Genomic DNA, 21800 nt, shown 5'->3' with positions numbered 1-21800 from the left:
AAAAAAGTATCTCAAGATTGCAAATCTACAAAATTACATGAAATCTGTAATTACTTACACTTTTTAACCCCGAGCAAATAACTCCTCCAATATTCTTCATTTTTAATTCCAAGCCCAGGTCTGTCGAGTATTCCAATGGAAACGACGAACGTGTTAACGATCTCCTTTTTAACTGTCCCGTAAGCCTGAAAAGGTTAAGAATCGTAAGAAACAAAGCAGTAAAGACAAAGGAAGAATGAAGGAGTCAACGTTTCCTGTGCCCTGGATCGTTCCTGCCGCCTCGCATTAAGTCCCGCGAGGCTCCGTGCGTGCGCCGTGACATCCAGCGGGCCCGATTGTTAAGCCGATATTTAAACTAATCAACGCTGACCCTAATTAGCGCGGTAAAGGGATTATCGGGGCAGGGAGGAGTTGACGTGTCGCGTTCGTCCGGGGAATCGTCGAACGCGCTTGAAAGCAGGCCGCCTGCTACGCAACGGGGATCTCGGGGTCGGCGTCTTTAATACAGGAAACTTTAATTACTCCGGTGAAACGAGCCACGCGTTCTTGCGATACGACCTGACCTTGTAACTCTTTTCCCGCCCGTAGGTGTCGGAGTACATGCGCTCGTTGGAGTATCGGCGCGCGAGGGAAGCCAGCCATGACTACAAAGCGACGCTTCTGAAGTCCAACCAACGACTGTTCTCCAGCGACCAGGATTCGGCCCCCTCGGTGGACAGGGAGTGAAGAAATCCACCTGGAACGTCGATTTTCCGAACTAATTGCGAAACAAATTCGCTGCAACTCCGGGGAAACGAAAATCGTTGCAGCTGTGTAACACGATAAATGAAGTAATTAAAGGATGTGTCTTTATTGCATCGAAGGACACACGACAAACATAAACAGACGTTACTATTATGGTAATAAATATTTAGGGAAAATTTTGTGAAATTTTCCAGCGGCAAAGAAAAATCTTCAGAAGTTTCGGGATTATTTTAGTCATGTTGATGAGAGATGTTTATATTTGTGCAAACTTTCAAGTATCATTTGCAGACCTGATTCTTCGTTTCGAGATTTGGAATATGCAAAGAAGCTCAATATTATGAAAATGAGAGAAGAAACGCTTTGTTCCTTCGTTTTTGCACGGCAATTAGCATCGCGGATAGTTGGTTTTCCGTTAACGATCAACGAACAACGGTCATTTCTCTTAACTCAAGTGGCAAGTTACACGCTTCGCGTACTTTGACAGCTGCTTTGTTCCTTTGTTGTGCCCGATACAGGAAATATCATGTCCACCCTGACCTTACGTTTGCGATACTAGAGGCCTGATACCCGTTTAAAATTGTCGAAACTACGTAAAGGCCATTGTCCCCCCGAGAATTCCATCGCTACGAACAAAAATTTGTTAAATAATTGCGAAATTTCGTTCTTCGGTGTTTCAAAATTTTACTGTCCTCTGTCTTTTAAAGTTGAAGAAAATATTTAATTTGTACAGGACGATTCAAAAGAAATATTCTCTAATCTTCTAAATCCTGTACTTGAATATAATCAAATAAAAATACTTGACGTCGAAAACCAAATTATAAAATTAAATCAGCGACGTTTCTTATCACATTATTTCAGCAACGAAGATGTGAAAAAATTTGCAATCGATAGCTCATTACAAAAGTGTATATTCGTTTCTGACCCACGGTTCGTTGATTTTGACGAACGCGTCAGATTCGTGCCACTGTTCTTTGATTACCCTGTATTTCAGGAGAATTAGGCTTCTTTGGTAAAATATTTAATCATTTATTCGCAACGCCTTGGGCAAGACGTAATTGATAGGTTGTTCCGAGGTTGCATACCGTTTCCGTTATACGTGCAACGAGAACTTATCTGGACTGATGCGCGCAGTTACTTATATTTTTATTGCCTTACGATACGTGCTATGATTTATGATATAGCGAGCAGTCGTACAAAGAAATCTCGATAAGAGGCATCGGAAGGCCTGTGGAAGTAATTGCGGTCAAGGTGGCAGAGTAAGTGTATTCGAAAAGAATCTTTGCCTCGAGATGCATTTTGAGAAGACTTGCAAATATTTCTCCGGCGATCTGTTCACCTTTCTATTCAATTATCGAAAAGAAATTCGTTGGAATTCTTTCATCTTGTTTTCTATACCACAATATGTTACAAGTTTTGTATACTCGAATTTCTGTATTTTCTCTTCAACTATGGTGAATAAAATCGTTGAATAATCATATAATAAGAGTATTTGTACTTACGTCGTTGGTGGGTGAAGAATATTAAAAATAAGAGACACGTTCGTCACAGTTTGACCAGAGACGCCTTATTATTTAAACATAAACGAAAGTCGGATACAGTGTTACGAAACGTAAAATGTTCTCCAGCTTTTGAAACGCGTTTTTAGAGAGTACTTTTCGTGAACGGACAGGCATAATTTAATCGATAAAATCGCCAGCATGAATCCACGATGTTGCACCTTGGCAACTGTCGTGCAACGAAAAATAGTTACGTAATTGAAAGAAATTACGCGACAGTTAAGGTGTGTTGTGAAAAGATCGTAAACTTTCGATTCGGTTGTCATCGAAAAACAATTCGTAATGTTTGATTGAATTTTTTCATTTTATAATTTAAATAAATAAGCATCGAAATTCGTAAATAAAAGTGAATTTAATTATGTTGAAAATTAAGGTATACTCGATGACCACAGTTTTTATACGACAGTAAAATACAAGAAAATGTTAAATTGAATATACACGCGTTGTATCACTGGCAGCCACATGGCACTTGTGGAAACAAACATTGCAAAGAGCCTTCGGCAGACGCGGAAGGATCGATTTTTGTAAACGTGAGACGATTGAGTTTGTATCTCTTCTTGTCTTTCGACTAACTAAAATAGAAAACAGTATAGAAACAGTATAGGACTGATGCACGTGGCCATGAACATGGTCATTGGTGTAGCCGTCATCCTCTTCCCAACTTCGTTGAGGTACGATTCTTGTCTATTCGAAAGCACCCGTGTATAAAAAAAATGAAATAACGAGTACGGACGCGCGTGGACAACCGAATAATTACGTCCGTTTTCTGGAAACTAGAACGGTCGCGGTGAGCTTGGTAATGACAACCGGAAGATTAGGATCGATGATCGGAAGCCTTCTCTTCCCCGTTCTGCTCGCGCACGGTTGCCTGGCGCCGATAATCTCGCTGGCGATCTTCATCATAAGTAAGCCACGATCCCTCGATCCAATGTCTAAGCTCTTGAAAATATCTTAATCACTTTTTATTCCAGTTTGCATCGTTTCAACCTATTTTCTGCCGCTGGTCAAGAAAACCAAGAAGTAAGGAAGCCGCCATCGCGCTTGGAGCATTCACAGATTCGATATTACTTCCATCCGCCAGAGTTCTCGCAGTAATTCTCCGCTGAGAGCCGCCAGGATCTCCCATATTTATGCACACATTATAGTTGTCTGCCCATCAATACTAATTCAATGAATAGTTGAGTGAATAGGTGAATAGACGCTAAGGTTGGTATGGTATCATAAGGTATCATAAGGTGTAAGGTCTACTAGTATACCTCGTCTGTGCTTAAACGACGCCATCTTGGCGTAAGGACGTTTTCACTTGTACCTCCTACTTTAAATCGAATTAAAAATACTATAAAATAACAATCGGATATATCCATTTCTTCTCTACAATTCCCACGTCGATATTTCTAGATATACCAAAATGGCGGTCAATCGGTCGTGTTACTCGAGCTTAAAACTAAGAGGGGTCTCAAATAAAGAACACGAGAACGAATCGTTGCCCAATGTCGTGGGTGGTTATTTCGCAGCCTTCGTCGTGCACCGTTCGCGGTCACATTTTCAACCGAGGAGGATCGATACCGATCCGAAACGATGATTGAGCGCGTCGAGGACGAACGCTGCTGCGTTCCTCGACTACGAGCGTGTGCATACGGCAAGAAGGTGCACGAGGCCTTGGGTTTCACTTTCGACACATCCTGGAGAGCCCTCCAGCCTTCACCCACATGCTCGTTCTTCTCGATCCCGTACACACGCCGCGCGGGGTCCGGCTTTCGTGTGGACGGGACTTTATCTCGCGCCCGGGATCTCGACACGTTCGCGGCGGCCACGTTGATCGAGTAATTACGCGTGTCCATAAAAGTTCGTACTCGTATTACAATGGGAGAAAGTCAAGGCGCCACGAACGCGGCCGATTGCAACGCTCCTTCACGGTAGTTTTCATTGACACTTCACCAAACAGTACAATCCACCGACATAGATTAAACTTTTTCGCGACGCCATCGGTGTCGAAACAATTTCCTTCCACTTGGCGGTCCACGATAAAAATATAGCACACACGGTACAGTAAAGTTAAGTAAATTTTAGTTTCAAACGAATTTTTCAAACAATTTGTACTAATTGTTTCTGGGAAGAAATAAAAATTTCCTTAGGAATAACAGTGGGATATACAAATTGTTGTGGTATCTTTTTCATCGTGAGATTAAATTCAATTAAATACGTTACTAGGCTGCTATTTTTAACTAATTCAAAAAATATTTGAATAAACTTTAGGAGGTGATTCTTGGAATAATTTCAATTTGCTCGTTACATTATAAATGAACAATTGGTATAGCAACGAACGAAGAGATAATTAAAATTGAGAAGAAGAAGAAGGGGTTGAAAAGTCCTGCTAAGTATCATAGTATTTTCATCCCCTATCGGGAAAGGAGGCGTTTAGTTTTCGTATGAGATTTGATTAGGCCGTATCTTTGCTGGTTTCATGGGACCACGAATGAATTAACCACTGATTGTCGTCTCGTGTAAATTCTTCGTCAGTCTCGTACAACAATGCGAAGCCCTTTAAGGGAAAGAACGCGACGCGATGCCAACACGTTTTTCCTCGAACTGGTACACGCGTACAACGCGCATGCTTTCCTTCCGCAATTTATTTGGAATGCTGTCTTAGGCGCCACACTGTATTCTCCAGAGAACATCGAAGAAACGCCGAGGTATTTTGAACGCGTGGGTTCTTGCGGTGGGGTTTCTTTCCACGCGCCATACTGTTTTAAAAATTAATAGTAATATTACATGCTCCCTTAAAATCCGAATTTCTACACGTCGACAATAGGATTAAAATTTCTATTTCTTCCAGAGTTTAGAAATGTTCGTTTCTAGTAAATAAAATTAACTAACATCAACCCTTTGCACCCCAAGAATTCATTTTGAGTCAACTGCTTGGATGCAATTCTATGTCATTTTGGGGAATTAAAATTATCTTCTTTCCCCCAAAAAATTTATACATCCTCGTAATTTAAAATTTTGTTTTTAGTTTGTTATCAGATGAAAATCTTAAATAAATCAAGTTGTGGATAAAGAATACAGAAATATGGTAACGTACTAATTAGAATTGTGGTACTGGAACGCGAAATAAAATTCAGATTCGGGTAAAAATGGACCCATAAGAGCCGTCGTTCGGTTGCTGGGATGGTTCCCGGCCATTGAGATTAGACGAATCGAGTTAACTCGACGTAAAAGTCGAAAGGTGAACAACAGGAGGAAGATTAGAGGGGGGAGTGACGGTGATTCGAGGTGTCTTTTTGTGAGAGCGGTACTCTAATAATTCTTTACGGGCACGAAGACATCGTATCGCGATTTCACGGCCGCTATTCACTCGATCGTTCTTTCCGCGAGAAATAAAACAGACGCCGTGGGTACGGCCGGTAGCAGCCAGTCGCATCGGAACCGCCAACGGGTCCGATACTGTTAACTCTTCCCGCAAAATTCTCGAATCACCGGTACATCCGTTGCCTTTCTCCTCTAAAGTCGATAACTACGCGATATGACTGACTGTTGGGCGCTTACAATCGAGAATCTATCGCGCCAGAACTCCGTTCACCTCGACTCTTTCGGCGGATCCTCCTCTTTCACTCGAATGGTCGCTCAGACTCCGCGAGGGAGCATCGAGAACTTCTAAAAATATTTACATATTGTGTGCAAGTACGTTTGTGACACAAACCAATTTTTTGTTTCGCCGGAAGTCCCCTTTACTCGATAAGAAATCAGGATCGCTTCAATTTCAATGAAACTTATATTTTTCTACACCCCCATCGGTGTCTTCGTGTTTTCTTTAAAAATGTGTTTGGGGTTCGAAAAAAAATTATTCAGGGTAAAATTCAATTCAATTATCATTGACGTTACCTTGGTATTTGTTTCTTTTTTTTTGGAAAGAACTGTCTAAAAATATAGGCTATATTCTTTTATCGAGGAAAACCTGTCTTTAATAAATATTCAAATACTAAATGGGTTATAGTACTTATATTTTTTACTTTGCAAAGACCAGAGTCGATGAGTTTTCTTACAGTGTTTAATTAGCCAAAAGTTCGTTATGCAATTTCGCACCATATAATTTACCATGTCGTGTAAGTATTTCATATGCTTCCATTATACTCCTATTCCCGAAGAGGGCCAGTAGTTGATCGAAACGTTGGGTTTAGCATCACATTTTAATGCTTGGGAATCGAATTGTTCGCTACACCAACAATGTTTCCATTCCACCCTCTATATTCGCAAGGTTCAATATGCATGAAAGAAATACAATGGGTGGGAGAATATTTTACTCGTTCTCAGAAACAATCAGAGCGAGGTCAGGGATCGAGAATCGACCTAGAAAGTCTCGCGGATCGTGATCGTTTTTCCTTCGGAAAAACAGAAATTGATTATGGATTAATTAACGTCAGACACGATCGAAAACAATTACGAAACTTAATTTAATAATTAGATATAAATTGTATTTTCATTTAAGTTATTACTATGAGAAGTTGTCTGATAATGAAGCACCCTGTATAGCAACCACAATAGTCGAACAATATTTCCAATTTGTGCATTGCTTCGGATGCTCGTTAGAGGTGTAACTCGATAAACCTTATTAGCGGCGACATTAGATAAATTCTCAAAGGGTACGGCGCAATGAACAACGCGTCTGCGAGCAATTACGTTTCACACTTTATTTCCTCCCCTTTCGAAACGACTTTAGTTAATTACAAGGTACAATTTTCACGTTTAATAAAATCGGAGACGCGTGAAAATACGTTTCTATTCAAACGCGCATTATACCATCGCTCGAAAGAGGCCATGCAACGTCGTTCGTATTTGCATGATGATGACTGACAGAGAAATTACGTCATTTATAAACGAATGACATAGTAATGCATCGTATTAATGCGATTCAGGTTCATCTCGAGAATATCGAATAACAGTATAAAATTACATTAACTCTAGATTTATGGATATATTCTTCCTCGAACCCGCCATCTTGACAATTTCATTAAAATGCAATTTTTCTTTCAATTATGATATTACATTAATCGAGTTCAAATAATATTCATGAGTTCTAAATGTAGTTTCAAATTTAGTTGTACTTTGTAACTATGGAACAAAAATTTATATTGTGAAATTAATGATTACTACTATACATTTATTTAAGACTAAGTGAGCCTGCCAAATTTCATAAAAATCGAGATGTATCAGAACTGAAATCCTCCTTCTCAGAATTGAGGGGGTTGAAAAGACTAAAAGATACACATTTCATTATCTGAATCTGCGAAACACCTTGGACACGTGATTTTCCCAAACGTTACATTCATTTAAAATGAAGCTGAGCTACCGTACGAGAATCATGCAATTTATAAAGGGAACTACACATCTACTTTAATTTCTGAACGATTCTAGAATCTGTATAATAAACAAACGTTGAACATTTCTCTCTATTTCACTCGCTCTCAATGTTTCTTACTTTCGTCTGCGTTTCGACAATTCCCTAGTACCTCCCTCGCTAACGTTCGCGTCGGCGAACATTAACGAGGGATCGCTGTAAATGGATTCTCGCGGTCGAAAATAATCGTTTGGAAAGTGTATTTTGAATCGCTTCCCAAAGGGGCCTGCATCCATTTACCCAGATATAACTCGCACGCGATCTGCTTGCTCCGTTGCATCGCATTACTTTTCATTTATGCGCCTACCTATGTAAATGAGAGTATTATCTGGAAGTATCTACCGCTACGCCGGATCCGCTATGCCTATGGAACACCGTGCGACTCTTCGCTCCTTACCGTTCTTGTTCGATTCTTTCTCCTTCTTGTATCCTCTGGCAGGACCGCCGGCTCCTTGTTCGCTTCCCGTTGCTCCCTCGCGTCGACCTCTTCCTGATCGTTGTCTTTCGTGGTTCCTGCTTGTGCTTTCGTTCCCCGTCCGCGTTGTTCTTGTTCGCCATCCTCGCGCTTCTCACCTCGCCTGACTCTTGTTTTCTTCCCCGCTGAACTTTCTTTGCTCGCGAAGATTCCCTACCGAGATTGCGAACGCGTCGAGTTTGCGGTTTGCGATTCCGTGGGCTCCGCCAGACCGTCCGACGCCCGGAGATATAAATTACGCCTCGAGCGTTTTCTCGATGCCTCTCGCCTCGTTCGAGATATTTTGAGAGATCGTGGATCGCGGGATCTTGGCCTTGAAATTCGAGGACGAACGTTTAAACCGTCGCGTTCCACCGATCGCGCGATACCGCGCTCAACCACGTCGCTCCGTTTCGGACGAATAGCTCCGTAATTTATGTTACGGGGAGTATTGGAACCTTCAAGGCTAAGTAGTTGTTATAGGTGCTGGTGGAAAGAAGTATTAATCGTCTTGGTGGTGGAAACACGGATAGTCGATGGTCTGAGAATTTTGGTACAGTATTCCCTCGCTTAATGACTAAATTTCTTCCCCGTTACGAGGTCTCCTTTTCACTGAGTTGGTTATTTCGATTCTTTAGAAATTTTCACGTTTATCTTCTTGCAATTATCAAGGTTTCATTGCAACTATATTTTATCATATAATGAGGAGTTTAATTTACTATGAAGCATTTGTTTTATAGTATTTAAATATATGAATTGTGAAATTCTTTCTTTGAAACTACTACATATACGAGTGATTTATAAATGTAGTTTAGGTATGCATTATATAAGATTAAAATTTTCGTCTTTGTCAACGGTAAAAATGTTGACTTCACTATTTTATGGAAAATTTATTTACCAATTTTAAATTAAATTTATCTACTAATTACATTTACTCTTCTAGATCTTCGATTATTTGAAAAATACTCTGTTATCGACAACAGTCGGTACTCTACGATACTTGATGTTTCAATTCCGTCACGGATGCGGAAAAACCACTTCCGCCGGAGTCAGTGAAACTGAAAATTGCTAGGGAGCGCCGGTGTAAGAATCTTCTCGTTTACTCTCTCCTGATAGTCTCTTTTCTTTCTGGCGATCCAGGGATATCTTGACCATGCATAGCCAGAACATCGATCCCTGTATCCAATTTTCTTTTATTTAGATCTCTTGAAAACGGCGTTCAACATATAATAAAGTGAATCACTTGTATTGGATTGTGAATGTTTGGTAAGAAATGTAACGAATTTTTGTCTTTTGTAATATTTAAAAATAAAATGACTCGATAGATTCCAGCACTTATCGAGATTCCTCATTGCTTTTGCCGTGAAGACGCAGCTTCCGGCGACAATGACGGAGCAGTCCTCCGGGTGACAGGTCCTCGAAGACCACCGACGAGTAGCCGAGTGGCAGGTTAAGAGGGAGATTGTCACCCTGAAGAAGCGACTCAATCTGCGACGGATGTCTCAATGTTTTCGCTACAGTAAGAACTCCGTAGCAATTAAAACGTCAGGCATCATTGTTTGTCCCGTAGATTATCTCACGGTTTTCACCTTCAAAACCGCTAGTCGTTCGAGTTTTTCTTGGATAATGAACCCAACTCGTTGAAAAACTTGTATTACCGGAGACGAAATCGTGTTTTCATAAGTCCTCGAGCTTCACGGATTTATGGATCAGCGATTACTGTAATAATAATTCAAAATTCAACGAAAAGAAAAACCTGTATTCTGTTATTCACCTGAGTTTGATGCTGTTTTATATATCTTTTATATAGATGAAATAAAAATTTATTGGATGAAACAAAACGTCCACAAAATTTTCAATCCATTTTTTCAATTAAAAAAATTAGGGGTCTCTTTCGTTTCTCGAGGAATATGGCAAGCATAAAAAATTGATATACGCTATCATCTTGGATACGAACAAAATTTTCAAATTCACATATCTCGAACGCAAAATATCGTACGAAAAAATGTTACTCCACATTTTCGACGTACTTTTGCACGTAGAATTATTATATTTTTGTGATATTCTGCTAACCTTTTTAAAATACCCTGCGTAGACAATTAGATGTACGCTGAAAATGCATATACCGCGAGAACTCACCGTATTCTACCGCACAATTTTGATTTTAATCGCTGTACAAGTCGCTTACAATGGATCCTTTACGCGTTCGTTATCGATAATGAATATTGAGAAGACGCAGACAGCACCAACATGCACCGATAGTACGAGATCGACTCCCGTTCAATGAAAGATATCATTGTCAAAGTTGTAACCTGTCCTCGAGTCTTGGGCCGTTCTTGACTAGTCATTATCCAGCATACAAATGCCTCGTTAATCTCGTTAATCTTCGAGAACCTCATGATACAATATTGACAATCGTCGTGTACGCGATTGTTACAATGTATGGCATGATATCATTTACAAGAAATGCGTCTCTTCCATCAAAGTGTAAATCGAGACTGTCCAACATTTTGTCTCTGATTTTCAGGATATTCATTGTATCAATATTCCTTCGAGTAACGAACCGTCATGTTTGAATGACTTTCGTCCTGGGGATATTCACAAGAAGACACCTGGAGTCCTTGATTATCAGGACGTGTCTGCGACGCACAGGATTCGCGTCCCCGTGTCGAGATAAGACCGCGATAAGGATCTGTTTTGTACAAATAAAAGACGATAGTTTGAATATTCGATTTGTTGGCCAACTGTGCTTTTCGTTAAATTAGGATATTTGTACATTAATATCACGACGTTCTCCATTTTCCATAACTGCTAATGGTCATAATTTTTACGTGTTCATAGAAAACGATTATCGAAAATGTGAACTACCACTAAATTTAAAGTCTCTACAAAGTGGTATTTTTGCAAACTAAACCGGGGGAAAACATTAGTATCCTTCAAATGTAAATTATCATTTAATTTTGAGTTCTGTCTCGTGAAATAAAATTTGTTAAAATTAAACAAATTTCCCATTTTCGATCTGAACGACCAACTTCAGTATAACAATTTTTAAATTCTAAAGAAGTCTAAAACTAAATCCTTGCAGCGTATTGTAAATTATTTTACTAACTTTTATAAGCGATAATATTTCGTATAATTACTTTCTTTTTCTTTGCATACTACTTTCTTTTGTAGAGAAGAATTTTTCCCAGGGAACATAAACAAATAATAATAAGAATAATAAATACGGATAATCGTGAGCGTGGCGGGGTATCGTGCAAGCGACGATTACAGGCGCGTCAAATGCGATTCTTCGTGGGAAGCGTCCCGGCGTCCGTCGTCGAGTCTCACGTAATGGATTCCCGGGCGTGTCGTGCGCGTCTAAATCTATATCATCGTCGGTCCAAAACGCAATTATCGATCGATCGATCCCGCCGTCCGTGGTTCAATGCTCCTCTTTCCTCGACTTCGACTCTCGATAAGTTCTTTTCTTTTTACCCGAACACGATCGAGATCGAGTCTTTTGATTTCGCGTCCGTGCCCTCTCCCCTCACGGATGAATGGACGTACCGTATCTAGTTAAGCCTGATGGACGTCGATGGTAATTAATGGAGGGAACGCGTTACATAGTCGCTGACGACGGCTAAATGCAGACGGTGTCTCGGTGGTTCTGCTCGACGGTGCTGGCCGCATTATTATTTCCCCGAGTCAATTTCACGGTCGCCGGGAAGTTACGTGAAAGGTGAATTTCAACGGATAACACCATTGCGTAACAACCGCGATTACGTTGTTGCTGTAGCCCCGACACGATCGCACGAAACGCGTTTCAAACCAGTTCGTTTGGGAAAGTAACAGCTTCTTATCGACTCTGACAGAATAAACGAAGGTATGTTTGATTGAACATGCTGGATGCTACTTCCTGTTCGCTGTGTGGGCGTATAAGAAGAGTAGGGGGCGTCAGAATACGCATTATTCAAGCTGAGCAGCCCCAAAACAGGTGACCGCCATATTTCATTGATCTAATGATAAGTTAACTGAAATGCTGTCAATTTTTAAATAACAGGAGAGTTAATATTAATTTCACGCATATTTAATTGAATTGATAAACCAATAAATCAATTTTGTATATTATTTACAAGAAATGTGCACATAAAACTGCAATCCAATGGCCTCAATGAATATACATATAAGGGATTAATCATAAGCAAAATGAGGACTAAATAAAGTATTCTCGCTTGAATTTTTCAACTTCCATTATTCTCGAATTTCTACGCTTCTTGATTTTCTCTTCTTGCAAGTAAGTTCCCAGCCTCATGGTGTCTGTTGTTTCTTTTTGTATCTCTACCAATCTCGTTCCACGCATTATTGTATCGATGATGTTAACTTTTTGTAACCACGTGGAATATTTTCCCCTATGGACGAAACGTGGCGTGTAACATCTTCGATCGCGGTCTAATGTTTGTGTTTGTTTGAAAATGTTAGCGGAAGAGATGCAGTCCGTTACCCGAGGCGCTTAAATATAATTAAAATTCCAAGAACAAGTGATCCTTGAGTTTACGGGGGGTCGAGAAACTTTTCGCGGCAAGAACTGACTGCTCGCGGATAAAACTAGTCGGTGGTCGGTAATTAGCTTGTTCAACTGCTGACTGGTAGGTCTCGACGCAAAACTGTGCGAACTTTACCTTTGTACATTTGAATAACATCAAAACTTGTTTCTTGTTACGCAGACTTCGCGCGTTTAGATTGAAATCTGACGGACCGTATGAAAATTTTCTTTGTACCGACTTGAATTCTTGCCTTTTACGATCGCTCTTTATATGGCGATAAATCCGAGAACACTTAACAACGTTTATTATAAATCCTCGGTTATCATGAAGCCTTATACCGGAAGAATTAAAACTGTTTCCTCGAAGTCGAATGTTAACGTCCTTGGAAATCCAACAGAGGGAGGTTCACGAAAGATTCTTTAATTTTTAATTTTATTTCAATATATATCAATTTTTAACATTAGATTTATCCGCATTGTTTGCTCCTATTTTTATCAAAATAAATTGTTGACAAATAATATTAATGCATTCTATAACTATAAATGCGAAAACGTAAATCCACTGTTAATTCTATTTATTTCTCAGGCTTTTTGTTCAATTTTACAATCAATTTTCAGGAATATTTCTTAATTAACCACTCAACTGTATATCTGGAGTTGATTCGAGTACAAATCCGTCAGATAAGCGAGAAAAACAGTGCTCATCGACTCTAATACAGGGAAAGGAGAATTAGATACCTATTACGTTACAGTGCCCCAGAAAGTTCTAAAATAATCACAGACGAGAAATTAAAACAAGAAACTACAGGGATATAAATACTATAAGTTTCATGGAATCTAGTAATTTTTAATTTTTTCTAAACATAGTGTAAATCTGACCATATCAAATCGCGTGTGCACTGTTAAAGAAAATCTGGCATTTAAAGGAAGTGATTAAAACAATTTTAAAGATGAAAACGATTGCTTTCGTTAGTTTTCAAAGTAACGTTTCGTTGTTGCTCGAGCAGTAGTGGGGCAGTTTATCTATCCTGACGCAAAGCTCGCTCGAAATCCCTCTTCCGCCGTCCTCCTTTCTCGCGAGATACTTCTTTCGCGTTCGAGTGGACGTACTTAAATCTCTGTCCCGCTAACTGTACACGTTCCCAGCTTGAACGATCTCCGGGACAGGGCGGAGCGAGCAGGAACGAGCGCGGAAATTCTAAACGTGCCTCGTAAATTTCGCGAGGGTAGGCGACGCTGGGCCTGGACAGTGGTCGACATTGAAAGTTGACGAGCGGTACTTGGACGTTAACGGTGTTCGCCGTAATTAAGCGAATCGCGTGTCTCGCTCATCGTCCATTGAGTCGTGGAGTCTCTCTGTACGCCTGGAAGGAAAAAAAATTCACGATGCACGACCGACTCGAACCGTTCGACGCAATTAAGGGATCACTGATGTTGTACAGATAACCAAATATATTGGGATCGGCGGAAATTTCATACGTTTTTGGTAAAATTTTTCTACACTCCTCTGCTTTGCACTTTGTCCACCGATGTTCTTTTGGTTTCGTAGACTTCAATATTTTTTCACTTCTTATTGGTTATTCAAACTTATCGAGTAGTAAATGGAAATAGAAATTTAGGCTTGTTCCTCTTAAATGTTGAATCTTGAAATCCAACACTATACATACCTAGCATCTTTCGATGATGTATGAGCAAATGAAATTAAACATTTAACTTTCGAGTTCAACATTGAATTATTTCAATTATTTCAACTATGTCTCTCTAGACCACAAACAAGTAAAAGGAACTGAAAATTAACTCTTATTGTTACTCCAGTGATCTATAGAAACCATCCCCTCCAGGATTCATTAAAAAATGAAGTCTTGTTGTAACAATAAAACTCTGCATTTTTTTTCTTCAACGATTTCATTCACCAGATAAAACAAGCACAGAAAAAATGTACCAAACAGTATGAAAGAACGAAGTGCAGTGAACAAAGCTGCCTCACAACCTGACTGAAAGTATACCTGGAAAAAATCCCCGATCGTAAATGTCGCATGAGTTCGATTATCGTTCCTTGGACCACACAGGAGCAGAAAAATAAATTTTCCAGAAAATCAAGATCCGACACAAACGACTGGAATTAAATCGTTGTATTTCATTCCCGCCGAGTCTATGAAATAAATTCTTTCCCCCCCAAGTCAATTACAGCTTCATCTGATAATCGAACGCGTGTAGCTTTGCATATTAAAAGTCGACGTACCCTCCCCGTCGTAAGTTGTCTCTTTCCGGTGCAGCAACCACCCGCTGATTCCACAGTCAGGAAACGTTGCATGGCAGACGTTTACAACGTCGCGTCCCCGAACCCGTCTTATCTATGCTAATACGACTGCTCCTGCGACTTCCACTTTATCACTATCTTCGGCTATTTCGAGTGATAGCAGATAGGAAAGTGCTGGTCGATAATACGCGGTAAATGTGCACCGATAAGTCTACTCGCGGCCGCTAGACGAGCACTAGACTCGTTTGCTGGACGTCTACACTCTCGTTCTAGCGAAAAGTTGATCGAGTGGTTCAGGATCCTCTCGATAGATCCTTCGACCGTTCTTCATTAACACAGCCTTATAAATTGCCACCTACTTGATCCAAGAAGAAAAGCTCAAGTTCCTCATCCCATCTTCCTAGTGAGTCTGCTTGTTCCGTTGCGGAATTAGTAAATTTGCAAAATTGCACTGATTTTAAAAATGAAATAAATACAATACTTTTGCAAACGTCATGTGAACGCGATACGCTCTTGTTTAGAATCATTTTAATTTCTTCCGAACGTCCTGATACAACAGAAGTAACTTCGAACGATGACCTGAGAAAATCGAGAAGGAAAGTTCAAGTTTCTCGTCAACCTTGCACTACTTAAAAGAATGAAATTATCCAATACTTTTGCTCACATGGAACGTAGTAAATCCCTCTCCTGAATCAGTTCAATTTCTTTCGGTCATTCTGATGTAACAGAAGCGAGTTCGCGGATGATGTACGACCTGGGAAACCGCGAACGTTCATTCCCGAATCAAGAAAGAAAGTTCAAGTCAGTTCCTCATCCTCTCTTCCTCGCCAGGCTGCCTTGTCCCTCCGGTTCAGTTAGACGAGGCCTGCCGATTGTGCGGAATACAACCGTGAGAAGAAAGAAACGTTATACCAGTTTCGAGAGGACTTTGTGGAGCTAGATTTAGATAGCATCCAGCAACCGAGTTAATTGTCGAGTACGAGTTTACCGACCGTTTAATATTTGCTACTCTTACGAAGCTCTTCAACTCATAAAGGAACTCATATTTAATTTCTCATTGTTTGTTGCTTTCATTTCGAACAGGTTTGCACTTTTAATTTTCATTTCTGTGACCTCCGCCGACATCGGGAAGCGATACGATTCGGGACACGAGTGTTTCGAGATACTAAAACTAATTTATGCAATTAGTCAGGACCCTGCATCTCGTTATTAATATGTTAATCTATTTCCCTGCCTGTCGCTAGAGTGAGAGAGAGAAGCAAAGTCACGATCTGGAAACAGAGGATCTTTCGATGCAAAACGAGCAGCTCGTGAAATAATTTGCGTGCATAATTGGTTCAAGGTTATCGAGTACCGTTGCTCCTGGGGAACGCTCCGACATTGAGTCAATCGAGACCTCGTTTCTTCGTGGTGGACACCCGAGGTGATACTAATTACAGAGCAACGTTTTAACGTCTTTATGGTACCGCGCCACGGGAGCGAAAGAATTTTTTGTTCGTCCTTAATCCGCTCCGAAAGGAACTCTTTCTTCCTTGAGAAACGCGTGACACGCTACTCCGTGCCACGATGATTCAAATTATGTGTCTCATTGTTACGCGTTTAGGACCATTCTTCGTGGATCGTTCAGGATCCCAATAGGATTTGTTAAACGACTATTTTTGAGATTAAAACAATCAATCATCAATATTCGCCTAAAATTAATAAATTGTCGTACGTTAAAAATATTGAAAGTTCGGGGATCAAAACTTGAGGAGTAACTTTGTGTTTCGTCGTTCGCCATATTGCACGTGCCTCCACGCACCGTGCATTATACACATTAATCTTTTTGAAATGTACCATAAGTGGGCGCAGAAACTACCGTAACCTCGTGTTTATAAGTTATGGTTCTTCATAACTCACCAACCAGGTAACATTTCTTGAATTTTAATTCCGCGACTTTAGCAATGCGTTTAACATGTGATAACCTCGCAATAGATTTTAATCATTTCATTCTATGACTGCTTTATTAATTTTAGCGAGTTGTAACCGCTTTCTAGATAAATGGAAGGTATCGTGCTTGCAACGAATGGTTCGTTAGTTCTCCTAAACGAAAATTTTACTCTGCATTACGAGATCAAGATATTTACGCCTTCACTCGTTAATTGTAAACAATACATCTGTTGAAAATTGTTTATATTTTCATTCTTATTAGTTCTTTCAATTCATAATTGCATAATGAGTCACATTAAATCGGGTCAAGTTCGTAATGTCTTTATTAATATATAAATATTTATATATATTTCGCTTTTTCAGTTGATCGTATAAATGTTTGCTACTTTATTTGACAGTGATAATTTTGTACTCAAGTTCATTCATAATTTCAATTTTTAAATTTGTCTTTCCCGTATGTTTATATTAGTTTTTTATTTCTGCCAGAAAATTTCATTCCTGAGAAAATGCGAATGTTCTTTCAACGTACGTTGGAAATATTACCTGTTGAGCAACCCCTGTCACGACGAGCAGGTGGGTGGCTTTGGGGCACGGATGACTGACAGGAAAAAGCTAAGATCCGCTGACGATACACGGATAGAGACGCTATGGAATATCGAATCATCCTACGTTGCAAGCATGGCGAAAGTACAAGCACGATTGTTCGAGGCATCGCTACGGACCCGATGGGATCTGACGATACGCCGTGGAGGGTTAATTGAAGAGTACGTTGAACACCTTCGACCCTACGACCCCGCGAATGACACGATCGATCCCTTAAAAAATATCGTCCCTTAATACTCTGGTTCGTCGACGATCAAGTTATGTCATTCTTTCTTACTAGGTTAATCTCACTGATAAGTCAATTCATTTTTTCTCGATTAAATACACTATTAACAAGAAAAACTTAAGAAAAAGAACTGATGTTTATTCGTAATTTTGGAAAAAGAAATTCAAGGTTCAACTTACTGCATGAATGAATATTCTAGTCATCTAATTTTTCTTCTAAATAGCAGGAACGACAACAGGAAGGCAATCGTACATTAAAGTTTGCAGCTTCCTGAGAGCGTTTTAAACCACCATTCACGGAATTCCCGGGATCGCCGTGAATAAGGATTACTGTAACCGCGTACGCCATAAAAGAGGCATTAAATTGCTCTGTTAATTGGTCGACTTCAGTTAATTTAATATGTATTTTCACTTTAGTTTCACGCTCGGTTTAATCGAAACGGTTACAAGGCTCGTTTAAAAAAAAAAATGATGACGGAAAATATAATTAATCGCGACGAGCCCTTGTCCTAGCGCGATACGACGATTATTGTCGGCGTCCGTCACGCGCGTACGCCGAGGACCTTAGACCCGATGACCCGTTGGATGACATCATAATTCCTTTACGGGGCACTGCCGCTTTGTACGATGCTTTCGGATGACATAAACGGGAAAGAAGTTTTGCCTCGTGCAATAAAGGCAAACAATGCGGTGGACGCAAGCGCATTGTGAAAATAAACGATTATTTTCCTCGACAATGGTCCAGTGATTTTTCTACTTCAAGATGGAGATCGAGAACTCGTACCTGACCGCTGAGTGGTCACATTTACGCCTCTACTTTTACCGTGACCTGTGAACTCATACGAAACGCCGTACCTATACGATAAATGGTTGGAATACTCAATTATTTCAATATATAAACAAATCAGTATTTAAATAGTTCGGTACTTCCATTCATTAATATGGCAATCTTTCGACGCTTATTTATTTGAGTTATTTTATAGTTGAATTTGACAATTTAATATGTTAATTTCAATATATAAATGTTTCATAATATCGTTTAAGTTTATCCTGTGACATGTTTTTCTGTATCTAGTTTTAGAGCTGTGGAGATAGTTTCTGCACTCGCCAGCAGAGGGCTTTTTCACAAGTGCTCGATCGTTCATCGATTGGTATACAATTTCGGCGTCTTTTCTTTCCTCCTGCTGTAGCTAAAGTTATAGCTCTGTCTAATTGTATGAGATATCCCGTATATTACTAATTAGACTTAAAATAAATCTCTTTCCATGACGTTTCTAACTTCGAGCAAACGAAAAGTTATAAATAGACGCTTGTTCTAAGATTCGTTATCCATCTTTATTAAATATATTGTCACTAAAAGGTGTATGGTGTTCAACAGATAAATACAGTTGTAAATACACTTAACATACGAGGTTTAAATTACTTGTAAGTCTTGTAATAAAAGTTAAAATGCCACTTTCCATCGATACAGATATACCCTTTGTACTGATATTCATAATAACCACAATGACCAAAGGTAATTGATTCGCTGGCAACTGATTCAGTCATTAAGGTCGTTACAGTATGAAGAAACGGAAATTCCGGAATTTGAAGGCGCGTCGCCACCGAAGACGATTTAAAAGGGACCACCCCTGCGGAACGTGGTTATGTTTGCTCACTGGAAAGAAGCCAATGTAATTGCTTCTAAGTGCGGAAGAAGAGGGTCATTAAGCGGAACCAAGCTATTATTGGTAGCCGTCGATAAATTTGTAATGACTCGGTGATCGTGACAGTCGACTGGCCACGAAGTGTGGGAGCGTGAGATGACAGTAGCTGGTGCCGAGAAAAGCAATAGAGAAGGGACAAGTTATGGCCTCTATCAGCCGCGGTCCAATGGGGCTCTAAATCCCGAACCGCAATGACTGGTGATTTTTCGGATCAACGAGCCCCCAGTCGCAAAATTGTAGACCAACAATAGGTTCGAGAGATGGTTTCTTAACACGTTCACATGAAACGCTTACTACTCGACCGGGTATTTCGGTTAGATTTTATACCGTTCGTCATTTTTATAATACTTTTCTGTGGAGTTTGCCCTGGATCTCGCCATGGCACCTTTCATTTTGCTTTTATAGTCAGCCTGAGGCTATGAATTCATCGCTCACCGTTATAATTTTAAGTATCAACAGATATTTCCATATAATAGATTGAAATACTGAAGTGTAAACCTTTATTATGGGGTGTCTATCATGCTCTTGACTTCCATTTTTATTTGAATGAAACTACAAGACAGATAAATGAAATCACCAATTTAATTTTGTAAAAATCTACTATTTCATACAACACTTTTACTTCCTACAAAGTACTACTCTTCCCACTTATAAGACACGAATTCTTTATTTTATTTACTCGTGGAACTGTTTTAGAATTTTCTAAAGTGCTCCCAATACTATAATATATATAATAGAAAAAGCTTACAAAGTAGAAAATGAATTCCTCATTTTATCTTCTATCGTTACTCTTGTCGTTTTATATTTCTATAACCCGTACTGACCGTACATCTTAAATTTAACCTTTTAACTTAAGAGCACGACGAATAACCACAATATTCAAGATACTCAAGTTACAGAAAACACCGAGGTGTACGCTTACGATACCAGCCTAGGGTATCAGCTCGTTTCGTGGACGGTTCTGTATTTTATTCCCGTCGTTTGATTCGTACGTACTTCTCAAAAAACGAAACCACTGCTTGATTCAGCACCGAAAATGTTGACGAATAAAATGGACAATTAACGACTTGGTGCTTGGCGCGATAAGCTCGATTCCAGGAATGCGACCGAAGTTTAACGAGGCAAATTTAAAGAGGATGCGCATATAAACGGTTTCTGACGAAAAACTCGCGTATATCTCGAGTTACCAGCCGATCGAGTTACGAACAACACAAGTCTCGGCCGTATTCGCGTAATTCTTATCGAGCATGCAGCGTACGTTTTTGCGTGGCAATTAAATATAATAAATTTCATCGCTGTATTCCGCGGATGTTCGTATCTATGCTCCGTCGGCCATCGAATGGAGTTTGTTAAACCGTGGCGCAATTAACGATTTATCGTGAATTAGGCGGGACGAATTATCGGTTCCGGTAATCGATATCCGCTGAATCAACCCCGTATTTACGCGGCTTGGACGTCGAACAGGAGGGTCGAAGGTCGATCGGTGGAGACTACGCGCTTCGTTTGCTGGCCTTGCGTATGCAATCCGATCGATCGATCCACCTGGATCGCCTTAATCACCGTGGATACGTCCGACATGATTTAATTCCAATTTCTGCGAGATTCCCCGCCGTTGATAAGACGATCTACAGGGTGACTCTGGACGCTGGACGATATAGTCCATTCCAAAACGTGGACATCAAAATTTGATGCAGTAAACAATTGAATAGAATATTTTTTTCGCAATATGTGAACTTGATTTTTACACGGAAACGTGCATTTTGTTTAATACAAGTCGATATTTTTTTGTTATTCTCCATGTAAAAGATAGTAAACAATATGGAATATTTCATATTTTTAAATGTTTTTGTTTCAGATTTTTCGCAAGCAAACAGGAGTCAAATTTAACACAAAATATGAATGTCTCGACCCTCGTTCGAGTCATCTAACAAAAGATATGTGCATATAATTAAAATAGTATAAAAATTGTATCCTGTAGAAGAACAGTAAATACATTAAAAACCAAAGTGTCTACGATTATAGAAATTATTAACTGTGTTAAATTTGGTTTAAAACGTATCATAATAAATTTGTTACGTGTTTAGGGAGTGTAAAATAATAACTGGTCCCGGGACCTAGAATCATCCTGTATAAATAATTCCACGGAATACAGGAACTCGATCCAGGCTCGATTCGACTCACAATCAATTATTCCGTGTATCTGATTCTGGATCGGTGCAAATTGAATACAAACTAAAATTGTTCCAGGAATTATTGGTACGTATGATGGATCGCAAAGATAAAGATGATTTATCGAAATGTCTTTCATCGCCCTGGTGGCTATCAATGTATATCATTGCCGCGATACAATAATTACAATTTCATCGTTTCCACATCCTTCGAGAGCAACGGGAAGCAAATTTA

At 39.7% G+C, this 21800-nt stretch overlaps 1 protein-coding gene and 1 long non-coding RNA gene across 2 annotated transcripts in view; one reads left to right on the top strand and one right to left on the bottom strand.

Moving 5' to 3' along the window:
• Positions 1-21800, bottom strand: part of LOC143346910 (uncharacterized) — a 34346-nt gene that overhangs the window by 1004 nt on the left and 11542 nt on the right. The window contains exon 3 of the long non-coding RNA XR_013080525.1: positions 59-185. This is a non-coding gene — a long non-coding RNA (uncharacterized LOC143346910). The remainder of the gene's footprint in view (positions 1-58; positions 186-21800) is intronic.
• On the top strand, positions 2843-3403 carry LOC143346207 (uncharacterized). Its single transcript, XM_076774103.1, has 3 exons — positions 2843-2971; positions 3078-3205; positions 3272-3403. The coding sequence occupies exons 1-3, from the start codon at positions 2910-2912 to the stop codon at positions 3322-3324; spliced, it is 243 nt and encodes an 80-aa protein (XP_076630218.1). The 5' UTR covers positions 2843-2909; the 3' UTR covers positions 3325-3403.

Source organism: Colletes latitarsis, chromosome 10 (genome assembly GCF_051014445.1).
Source record: "Colletes latitarsis isolate SP2378_abdomen chromosome 10, iyColLati1, whole genome shotgun sequence".
NCBI lineage: Eukaryota > Metazoa > Arthropoda > Insecta > Hymenoptera > Colletidae > Colletes > Colletes latitarsis.
Note: the sequence above shows the minus strand (reverse complement) of the source record. Positions and strands in the feature narration are given on the sequence as shown.

What these genes read in the sequence shown, in the direction of transcription:
- LOC143346207 (XM_076774103.1), top strand. Translation starts at nt 2,910, where the DNA reads ATGCACGTGGCCATGAACATGGTCATTGGTGTAGCCGTCATCCTCTTC. An exon ending in CTCTTCCCAACTTCGTTGAG is followed by an intron (nt 2,972 to 3,077) that starts GTACGATTCTTG and finishes TCTGGAAACTAG; the next exon opens with AACGGTCGCGGTGAGCTTGG. An exon ending in GCTGGCGATCTTCATCATAA is followed by an intron (nt 3,206 to 3,271) that starts GTAAGCCACGAT and finishes TTTTTATTCCAG; the next exon opens with TTTGCATCGTTTCAACCTAT.